At 46.0% G+C, this 11,671-nt stretch overlaps 1 protein-coding gene across 5 annotated transcripts in view; it reads right to left on the reverse strand.

Annotated features, from left to right (window-relative positions):
• Positions 1-11,671, reverse strand: part of DOCK1 (dedicator of cytokinesis 1) — a 413,576-nt gene that overhangs the window by 308,540 nt on the left and 93,365 nt on the right. For all 5 annotated transcript variants that reach the window (XM_039835995.1, XM_039835996.1, XM_039835998.1 and 2 more), the window contains 3 exons: positions 10,725-10,814; positions 10,302-10,402; positions 5,084-5,218 (listed from right to left, as the gene is read on the reverse strand). In XM_039835995.1, coding sequence (XP_039691929.1) covers positions 5,084-5,218; positions 10,302-10,402; positions 10,725-10,814 — 326 coding nt within the window. The remainder of the gene's footprint in view (positions 1-5,083; positions 5,219-10,301; positions 10,403-10,724; positions 10,815-11,671) is intronic.

The following is an 11,671-nucleotide window of genomic DNA, read 5'->3' on the forward strand; positions in this document are numbered from 1 at the left end:
AAGTATGTATGTAATATATGAAATTAAGAATTCATGATACAGATTAAATTTAGATTAGACACAGTGAGAAGACAATTACTGAAGTGGAAGGCAATCCACAGGAAAATCAACAAACACGGAGATGGAAAACACAGGAGGAGTGTCCGAGATATGCGGGGCACAGTGACCTGACACACATGCAACCGAGAGATACATGGAATGACGTTAGAATAGACAATGGCCAGGAGTTTTCCAAAAGTAACAAAAAACATCAATCCAAAGATTCCAGAAGCTCTGAAAATCCAACAGAAGGTGAATAAAAAGCAACGTATCCTTCTGTTATCCACAGCAAAACTGCTAAGAACCACAGAAAAAGAGCAAAATTATAAAAGCAGCTAAAGGAAAGGAAAACACCATCCCCTTCAAAGACGTAACAATAAGTCTGAGAGCTGACTTCTCACCAGAAACGATGGCACGCAAAAGAAGGGGGAACAGCACCTGGAGAAAGAAATAACTGCCGACCTGGAAACTGTCCTTCAGAAACAAAGAGGAAAGGCATTGGGAGCATCTTTCTGTAATGAAGGGAAGGTCGCTAGAGCCTCGCTCTCAGTTTTATCACAGAAACCTGGAAGAGTCACTTGTTGGAGCCGCTTAAAGTGGAGGAAGGAGTGAAAGGAGCCAGAGGGATATCAGTAGACAAATAGATGCATAAAACCTAGTCATCATCCCTTGCTCTACTTACGTGTTATAGGAACCCGTTAAGAAGGAATGACAAGATCTTTGTCTGCAACCTGCATTCTATTTCCGTTACCCAGGAAATGAGAGCAAGATGACAGATCTGCGGCAACTGAGTCATGATCAATAATTATTCAGATGACAGGCAAACACTCCACAAAGCACCGGAAAGGCAGAAGAGAAACACAGAGATCACCAGCTTGATAATTTGCTGCAGAAGGTCTGATACAGGATGTGTCTGCCCACTTTCTAGTTAACGCGATACACCCACACAGAAAACATGGACAAACAAAAATTAGCGAAGTGCCCCTAATTGCCAGGAATCTTTCTGTGGGTTCCCCGGGACCCAAATGACATTGGGCCACAGTTTTAAAACTGCAATTCCATTTGAAAACAAGATGAGCTTTCTACACACACAAAAAAGTATGGATTTACATAGTGAGAAAGACAGTGACATACGATGATAAGCTTCAGTATCTTCATCTCCTAAGTTTCACCTCTTTGTTCTCTGGAAGAATAACTACTGTCAATTATCCTGGAATTCTGCAAAGCTACCACATTTTAGAAAAATACAGCAGACCATTTTAAAAGAGGAAGGAAGGGAAAAAAAAGACCTCAAAAGTTTATTCCAACTGCAAAAAGAAAAACACGCCTGTCAATTCCAGCTGTGAGCACAATTGTTTTTCTCCCAAGGTAATAAATAAGCTGCAGCCAGGAAAATGAGAACAAGAGTTAGCTCTCCCACCCCCTCTGAAACGACCCCGCGAGAGCTGCCTGGGACCCGCCACAGACCAAACGTTCTAGACATCGGTGTAGGAGACGGGACTGCTCTTTCTTTAAGCAGCTATGCAAAATAGGAATATTATTTCATCTAAAATTAGCATCTTTATATCACGGATGAAGAAGCGCTACTGAGAGGGACGAGTGAGCACGGGGCGGCGGCAGGGCTGAGGAGGAGGCGCTGCAGGCCTCTAGCCCCAGTGTCCCTGACCTTAAGGTCATCTTCCTGCCACAGAACCTCTAAGATGCTAAAATATCTACTCAGCAGTTTCAGACTACAGATTTCCACCTGAGAAGCATGATCGCATCTACACAATGTGGCTAAAATGGTGTCTCGACTTTGAAAGGGAGAGAGGGAGGAGGGGGGAGAAAGGGAGGCAGAGGAGGCAGGAGGGAGGAGCACAGGAGAGGAGGGATGAGGAGGGAGAGAGGGAGGGAGGAGAGAGGGGAGGGAGGAAAGAGAGGGAGGGAGGATGAGGGAGGGAGAAAAGAGGGAGGAGGGAGTGAGGAGGAAACAGGAGAGGGAAGCAATGAAGGACAGAGGGAGGGAAGGAAGGACAGAGGGAGGGACTCTGACCGCCAGGATCCCGCTTCATCGTGGGGTCCGGTTAGGCGAGGTCAGCGACACCCAGACGAGGGCCCAGGAAGGCTGAGGAGGCCGCGCTGCCTTTTGACAAATGCTGCTTCTGGCTTCTGACCTCTTTGCACCTTTAGTCCTGGGCAGTCTCAGCCCACGTGACACACAAGTTATCCCAGCAAAGAACCTGGTTTGAGGTCAGGCTCAGCTCCTGCTGGAGCCGCTCCAGGAAAGGCTGACACATGGTCTGTGCCAAGCACTGGACCAAAGTATTCCTTAGGGCACCAAACATAAAGCCCTTCCCAGCAGGGCCTGGCAGGGGTCCACGGGGCACATCACTCCATCTCCGCACAACCCAGCGGGACTGAATCACGTCCACGGGGCACTTAGGGCCTCCATGATTTACAGCCAGAGCTACTGCTAACAGGAATCTCCGAGACTGACCCCCCGAACCAATGGGGAAGGGAGACTTGGAGCCTAATTAAATAGGACTGAGTAACCCAAAATAAGCAGAGACGTTCTAAGTTGTCAGGCAACAGACATCCTGGGCAGAAAGAATGAAGAAGGGGGTGTGAGCTGCCCGTCCGGTGTACGTGACCCCTTGCACACTTCACTAAGAACACTCTGATTTTGTTGAAAGCATCAATAAGCCTATCTAAAAATCTTTTCCCACTTCCTCTGCATCTAGGGTGCTCACGTGACATTTCCGCCAGTGAGATAAAAGCCCATGACACTCTGGAGGGGCTGGAAAAAGGTCCTTAAAAGGAGAGTGGCTGGAAGAGCCGGTGACCCTTCACCTTTCCCTCTCTGCCTCCTGGGATGCACTCCTGATGGCGGGAGGGGCAGGGGCCCCGACAGAAAAACAAAGAGCCCAGGAGGATGGGACAGAAAGGTAAAAGAAGCCAAGGACATGGGGACACTACAGGGCAAGTGCACGAGCTCCAGACGCTTCCTCCGGGCTCCACGATGTGTGCAAAAAAGAAAGAAAAGTGAACCCCATGCGGGGAAGGTTCTCGGTGTCGCTGTGACCCGCAGCCGGTCACATTCCACATCACCCTCCGATCAAACCCGCACGCATGGACCACGGTTCTCAGGTCTCGCGCCCCTTGTGTTTTGAGAGTGACGGAGTGACAGAGAGAAATAACTTGGTTCCTGGGCCACTCGTGTGGCCCCCAATTTTGCCGGGCAGCATTATTTTGTACAGGAGTATGGCATTTCTCACCATAGGAAAAACACACCGCTTCCCAACGCACTGACTCTGAACGAGAAGGAGAGTCAGCAGGGTGTTTACGCAGGGAGCATCCCGTCTCTGACGCTGATCAAGGTCACGAACTGTACAAGGTTAAAGCTTTTCAAGCAAAATAGGACCAGATCGGCATCACCTGGCTGTCCCATTCTCCCATGTTCGCGTAGCTTTCGGTTTAGAGTCATCAAAGGTTGAAAGTTTGGGGGGGAGGGGGTGGGGAATAGAAAAGCGAGGTGGAGGTGGCAAGTTCATTTCAATCGAATTCATTCTTATTGAAAAACAATAAACACGGGACAACAAAACCTAGTTTACACCTGGTCCTCTTTCATCTCTGACAGTGAGACAATCAATGGCCGTGACCCTTAAGAAAAGAGAGGGCTTGGGTCCACAGCAAGGTTAATTCCTACCAATGGTGAGCAAAGCGAGACAATGCGCACTGGACACCTCAGCCAAGGATGAAGGAGCGCTGCCCTCGGCCTGGGGCCTTCGCCGGGAAAAGCGGCAGTGTAGCAATTACTGTTCTCCTCGTGGGACACCGGAGGGACAAGAGCAAGATCGAGCCTTTGATGGGGCACGTGGGACGGCAGCCACTGGCCAGTGGAGGGCGCCACGCCGTCTGCGGCTTTCGCGGGGCGATGCAAGTGCATGACTCATCCCGTGGGGCTCATTCCCACGCGGGGCCTCCAGCTCGGATCCGGAAGACCAGCCCTTTCTCCTGGGCCCTTCTGGAAAAGGCTGCTTCCGGCAAACGAAGACCAAGTGAAGAGGAAAAAGGGAGGTGCTCGCTGGGGTCCCCGCGGATCGAATTCCCAGTTTCCCAGTCTTCACAGAATTTTCCAGAGTGCTGTGTTTTTAAAAGGTGACACGTGTTCCCTAATTCTGAGGGACAAGAACGCCATCTCTGTGTTCAGAAGTCACAAGACCAACCTCGAGTAACCGACGTGCACCAACATCACTCGCAGGTCGTCACCCAGAGCCACCGTCCCCCAAAAGGACGCGCGGTGCGAGTCGGCCCCAAGCCCCCGCCCCAGATCTACCTTCTCTCCCCATCTTGATTCGGAAAGTGTCAGAAAGCGCTTTTATTTAAGCACAGTTCCCACGCTGCAGATATCCAGAAAAAATTACCAACGTTCACTACACAATGATGGAAGTCATAAACAGACTAATTCATGTTAAGGATCAGAAACAATTCATAAATTCATCCAGAGTATGGAAACAGGTCCCTAAGCTCAAACAACTGAGCGTCCAGTCAACGTGGTAGTTGGCTACGTGGGGGCCTCTCCTGGGAAACAAAACGGCACTGTGTTTGAAGGAAACAGGCAGAGGAAGCCCCCGTGGTCTTGCCAAGGGAGGCGACTTAACGTGGCCTGGCTCTTCGCTGTCATCCCTCGTTTGTTTTCATTTCGTTTGTTCTTTGGAGCTATTTTCTATACAAAGATGCACTGAAAAGGACTTCAGAGCCCTTGGTGTACACCCTGCCCGACACCCAAAACGTCGGGACACTGTCAGAAGCCGATGCTTTCCTCACACGCACACGCCTCTGACTCAGGAACCGGCCTGGCTTCTCTGCATCACACCATCTGGGGGCAGATCCAGCAAGAGTGGGCAAGGCCACCCAGTGCTGCTGCCGATCACTGCTCTGTCACGTTGGAAAGCAGGAACAAAAGGAAAGAGAGAAAGAAAAGGAAAAAGGGAGACAGGAGACGGAAAGGAAGGAGGGACAGGATTTTCCTAAGAGCCCTGGAGAGCCCCCCGGCGACACCTACTGGTTGAACAGCACGCGGGAGCGCACGATGAACTTGAAGATGTACTCCAGGGCCTTCATGGCTCTGTACAGCTGCTCGTTCACGCCTGGCTTCTCGGCATTGTCCACGTAGTTCCGTAAAACCTTTGTCAGCTTCCTAGTCATGACGGAAATGCAAATTAGTAAGTCCACGAAATTACAACCCCTCCATTCTTAGCTGGGATGGAAATACACAAGTGGGTTATTCGTAATTTGGTTCACACCTCTCGGTATATGCACATTTGTGAAATGCGCTCCAAACAGATTTAAAGGGAGCCTTAAAATAACTCTCAGAAGAGCGAGATCTGAGCATTTAACGAGCACCGTCTAAGTTTTAGATGCTTTTCTAAGCATTTAAATGTATTTTGTGATTTAATCCTAACAACGACGCTATAAGGCAAGTAGTGGGAACTACGGCTAGTGAAATGCACAGATGAAGACATCTAGGCTGAGGCAGGTAAACTAGCTTCGCCAGTATAATACAAAGATCAAAGGGAGTTAGTTTCTTTACAGCCCAAGAGAGGCACAAAAAATCCTTGCAAAGAGGCGTTATTCTGAAAATGATCTGGAAATAGACGATGGTTGTACGACCCTGTGACGCTACTAACGGTGTATGCTGAATTGCACACTTAAAAGTGGCTTACATGTCAAATTTTATGTTATGTGTCTTTTATCAAAAAGAAAGGCATTCTATGAAACAGTACTTGTTATTAGAAACCACCTCTATTCATTTTAGCTCATCTTCTAAAATGAGTTCTTACACTCAAATAAAAATTTTTAAATAAATTTTTCAAATAGGAAACTTTAACTTTTTAATGAGTTTTCTAAAAATTTTATATGAAAGACTCTAAAGGATATACGAGAATAACACGAGTGAATACATAAAAAGATTTATAATTTTTTGCACTTTCTAATAGGATTGCACAAAAATATTTAGTTGTAAAAGCATAAATGCTTTTACTATAATTCTCTTAGTCTATTACTTTACAAATTGTGATCTAAAAACAATTAACTCCCTAACATGGAAACATTTAAAATTCTTTTCATGATAATAGAAGTTTTTATATACTTAATATACCCAAATTGGTCAGAATTATTTTTAGATTTTTCATACCATTACATAAGTAATTATAGACGGTTGGGACAAATAAAGTATATATTGGAAGTTTGATTCTGAGTCATAGCTTCATAAATTATATTAAGTGCCTACTTCACAGGCATTTTTTTTTTAAATCCTTGTTAAAAGTAAAAGAAAAAGCATTAAAATTTTTCTATTTTTCTGTAATTCTAATAACCAGAAAATTCAAATGGTAGTAAATTTGCTCAAAGCTTCAGAGAATATGAGGTTAATTGAAAAAAGAAAAAAAAAAAGAGTCCAAAAGGCCATATCCACGTATATCACAGAAACAGTCTAAAATCACATTTAAAAACAAAAAAGCTTCATTAATAAATAAACACATGCAAATTAAAATAACAGGAAGTAAACTGTTTTCTTAATATACTCAAGTAAATAGAAAAGACTGAAAACGAGGTGGTCAGACAAGACCCGAACACCGCTGCACATCGTGTTTCAGACCATAACCTGGGGACATCTATTAAATTAAAATCTTCCTTATACATCAGCAATTCCACTTGTAACTTATTCTACAGAAACAATTATGAATACTCTAGGACGTTCACTGCAACAATGTCTCCAGTAGTCAACGTAAGTAGATAACGCAACGTCCACCATTCAAGGAGTGGTTAAGGAAAGTGTGATACGCCCTTACGACGGCATACTGACTGCACGGCTTTCAAACACAAAAGGCGGAGGCCAGACGCCACGTCGTGATAGACGTGGGAAACCGGCCGGGAACGGCACTGAAACACCCAGCGGCGCCCGAACGGCGGGTGCAGGTGACAGGTCCGCTCTGCAGTCTGTATTTTCTCTCATTCGCTTTCGTCCAATCCCAGCCTTGGCTTTGGCAGCTTTATAGCAAATCTCGAAATCAGGCTTCTTCTGAAAAGTTATTCAGCCTGTTCTAGACATGTTGCTTTTCCATTTAAGTTTTCAAACAGGCTAGTCAATTTTTTCCACAAAAGCATGCAGGGGTTTTAATCAGGATCGCGTTGAAAAGGATAGGTTAATTTGGGGAAAACGGACATCTGAGCAATATTTTAGTCTCCATCCATGAGCACGGTCTATACCTTTAATTATTTCGTTCTTTTCAAACGTCTCTCAGCAATGTTTTGTAATTTTCAGGGTCTTCCCCATTTTTCATTAAATTTATTCCAGGGTATGTGATGTTTTGTTTTGTTTTTTTTTTGATAACATGGTAAATTTTATTGTACTTTTAATTCCATACCTCAAGTATCTGCAAATGTACAATTGATTTTTCTGCATTAGCTTTGGATCTAAACTTTCCTAAGTCTACATGTTAAATGAGGGGAAGGGGCTTTTAAAAAATAGATACCTTAGTGTTTTATATGTACATAATCACATTATGTGAAAACAGCTTTACTTCTTTCTGTGCGTTTGTTATTTTTTCCCATTTTTCTCTACTTTACGGCACTACATCCAGTACAATGGCAGATGTGTTTAGAACAGACATCCGTGCCTTGTTCCCAACTCAGCATTACTTAATGCCTTTAGCATTAAGCATTAGGTTAGTCGTCCATTTTCCTAGATGTTCTTTGTCAGATTGAAGTTCTCCTCTACTCCCAGTTTGCTGAGTTTTATCATAAATGGATGTTGAATTTTGCCAAATGCATTTTCTGCATTACTGAGATGTAACAATAAAGCATAAAGCTATTAAAACAGTGGCAGCCCACTAGAACTTTCTGCAGTGATAGGAACCTTGTACATCTCAGTTATCCAGGCCAAATGGAGCATCGATCAAGTGAGAGGAAAGGCTGAACCAGGTCCAGGAAAGACAGCTCCGTAGACAGAAAGTCTGCTGGTTTCCTAGAACGGTCCCTGGGGGTGAAGCCTCCCTCCCTTCTCTCCTGGACCAGCACGGGGCACCCCAACGGGGCTCCAGCTCCTGTGAACTCCCATGTGGGCGGTGGGGGCGGTCTGTGTGTGAACACCGGAGCACCAAGTAGCGCCCACGGTGACCTCTAATTTCTTCTCTCGAAGTTGTTTGTGAAGAAAGGCTAAAGATCTCAGCATTTATCAAAGGAAAGACGTAAAAAACGACCAGGCCAGTGGTCTAGTGCAAGCCCACGCCTGCCCAGGACTCCTCGAGGGACGCGGGGACAGCACCTGATCTCCCCCGGCTCAGGGACCACAGCATTTGCTCAGTGCCATCAGCCTTCGGTGACTTGGTTAAAACTAACCAGTTAGCTCCTTTGTTTTTCCAGGTGTAAATACTCAAGATTCAAACGGACGAAGAACCACCTGGCATTGGTAGTTTATCAAAACGCAAGAATACTTTTTCCCCAGATGAAAATTTCCTTTCCAGCAGATTCCAGGACTGCATGAGAGAACACTGAGTCTTAGGCCCATCACAGCGGAAAGGTAAAATGGCACTTTCTGCTTCTGCCTTTGAGCGACGTGCCCAAAACGCTCCTGTTTTCTTTTGCCACCTCTGAGAATAAACACGTCATCCCTTCCCCAAGGCACGCAAGGGCGATGCCACCATGAGGATCTGAAATGCAGTGTGGCAAGCTGCATTGTCCCTCTTTCTGGAATTAAAGTACGGAATCCAAGCTGAGAAGAGTGTCTGGCCACGTGTAAAGAAAGAAATGTAATTGCGAAAGGGCCACGTACTGAGATCACGTCGCGTTAGGAGCCGTCTACGGGCCACTTCCACAGACCTGCCCGGGTTGTGTTCCGGTGGCCGTGGCAAGAGGGGGCTGCTCGATCCGTCCTCACAGCCTATAAGGAATCGTCCAGAGAGCGGACGAACTGGCCATCTCCACTGAGGTGACAAAATGTTTTAAATGAACATTTATTAGCAAGTAGGCACGAGGACTCATCGAAGCTTGTTCCACATGTGTGAGGACATCGCAGCTGTCTGCCCACGCCGGGCTCCACGGCAGACACGAAAGGACCCAGGAGCAGGACAGCCGGGGTCAGACCTCTGATCTTGAGGTCAAGGCCGCACACAGGCAGGACACAGGCCTTGACCTAGGGACAGTCAAGGCACAGATGGGAGCTTTGACTCAATTTAATAGCCCTAAAGAGAATCAGTTCTAATGATTCCACGTGGGATGTTTTTAAAGAAATTACACCAAATCACCATGCCGTATGCCTGAACCTAATGCAATACTGGTGTGCTCAACTATACTCTAATTTAAAAAGAAATTACTTAAATCCTTTTTTTCACTGCCAGTTGCACAATCAAAAGTTTGAATAAATGTCAAACACCACTGTGAGAGACATAGTAACTGTCACAATGATTCTAATAACAATGAAACCTAACAACTTCCTACCACAGCATTCTAAGTGACAGGGATTATTCCATGCAGTTGACACATAACTCATCAAAATTCTCAACAAACCTACAAACATGCCCATTTTACAGACGAGAAGGCTTTGATCCAGAGAGGTTAAGCGTCCTAAACATGAAGTGGCAGAGCTATAATTTATGCCCAGGTAGCTGGGCTCCAGGACTGTGCCTCTCAACACCAGGTGAGTGGCCCCTCTGGTCCGGGCATCACACACACCCTATGGTGGGATGCAGAGGGACATATGGGGGGGATGTGGGGACAGGCCGAGAGTAGCTGGGCGAGTGGTCAGAATCCAACTTACAGCCGAAGCTTCCGGAATAAAATGAAAGGCATTCTTTAAAGAGCAAAAAGATATGCAGAAAAATACCCAACTGAATTTTATTCACATTCAACAACAATCTCCAAACAAGAACACATCCATTTATTCATTTGTCACATGCTCACTGGGAAGCTACAGTGTTGCAGGCACTCTGCATCTATCTATCAGTTTCATTGAACATAAACTAAAAATTTCAAAGACAAAGGGAAGGTTTAGAGGAAAGCAAGAATTTATTCCAGAATGTTATGATTATAATTTATCACATACCTGGTTCAACAAAATTTTTAGGTCTGTTAAGAGGGAAACAATAATAAAAATTATCCCAGTACATTCAGAGTTTTCAGGAAGGGGGAGGGAAATGTACAACCATAGACAAAAGTATACAAAAAAAGACTTAATCACGAACCAAAAAAAAGTATTAGTTTTAAAATAACCGAAAAGAACTTACGTGTAGGCTAATGTTGCACTAAAGTGTTTCTTAATGTAGGTTTCCAAAACAGGATTAAAATGCTGAAATTTTCTATCAGCAATGAGTCCAATGATAAAAACCTGTTAAATTAACATTTTTCATTAGCAAAAGAACACAAACCCCTTTGGAATCTTCATCTGAATCATCTGCACCTTGTGCGTTGATGAACTACATTTTCAAGCAAGAGCCGGTCTACCTCCTCTTACCCTAGAAACTGCACGGGCCTAACTGAGGTGCCACTGGAAAAAGCTGTCTAGCTCTCAAGTCATCTGCTTTGATTGGATTTACAACTGACAGTGCCTTCCAGGTCACCATGATGGATCCCCTCCCCCCACCCCACGTCACAGGCTCAGCACAAAAGTGCATCTCACATCTGAGCGGATGAGAAACAGGGCCTCTTACCAGAGCATCAAACACTAACGTATCAAAAGTCTCGCTCTCGGAGTTCTCCATCATGATGTTGAACAGGGCATCCAAGGTGTCCTGGAGGAACTGCAGGGACACAGAGGCCAGGGACAAAGCGAGCTCACTCCGCTGCCCCCGCCTGGAAAGGCTACGACGTCTGACACTACTCCACACCCCCACCGGTCCCAAACGTCACCTACGAAGCTATTCACTTCGGGGATTTTCCCCAGTCATTAGACGCACGAGATAAGAACGTGAGGTAAGTTCAGAACAAAGTTGTGGGTACCCCAAGGCGGGCAGGGAAGGACTGGCAGCAGGGGAGGCTCTGCGGTCCCCTCCCACAAGGCCATCCAGCCCTGTTCCTGGTTTTCATCAGTGCAGTGACAAGGAGCTCAGCATCAAGTGCTTGAGCATCCTCCCCCGTCATTGTCAGATCGTCAAATCTTTGCAGAGATCAAACCTTCACGCCATCTGCAAGCAGCACAATGCTACTGCCAACAAACTCTCCAGGGGACAAGCCCTGGCTCGTCACGGTCACCCGAGTCCCTGCAGCAGGCCTACTCATCCCTCCCAGACAAGTGACACGATCAGTAGCACTGATCGCGACAGTGGGGAGCTGGGGCTGTTTTCTGGCTGTCCAGACACCGTGGTGTGGGATGTGGGCATCGAGGAGGAGGGCCCTCGTGTGGGGCAGTGAAACGGCTTCTTCTGACAACCGCCCTGTCCCTAAGAACAGCCACTGGAGGACAAAAACCATCATTTACATTTTCCACCAAAATGGAAGGCTGTATCTTTTACTAAATAAGCAGGTGGTTTTCTCAATCTGTCAAGCAATGTCATCTCTCTACTAGTAAATATACAGAGGGGGGGCCTCGAATCAAAGGGAAAAACTCAAAGTCTATTAGTGTCCTTAAATAGAGTAAAGGAGCCCCATGCAGGCTGGG

This window comes from Pteropus medius, unplaced genomic scaffold, assembly GCF_902729225.1.
Source record: "Pteropus medius unplaced genomic scaffold, Ma_sr-lr_union100, whole genome shotgun sequence".
In the NCBI taxonomy this organism is placed as follows: Eukaryota; Metazoa; Chordata; class Mammalia; order Chiroptera; family Pteropodidae; genus Pteropus; species Pteropus medius.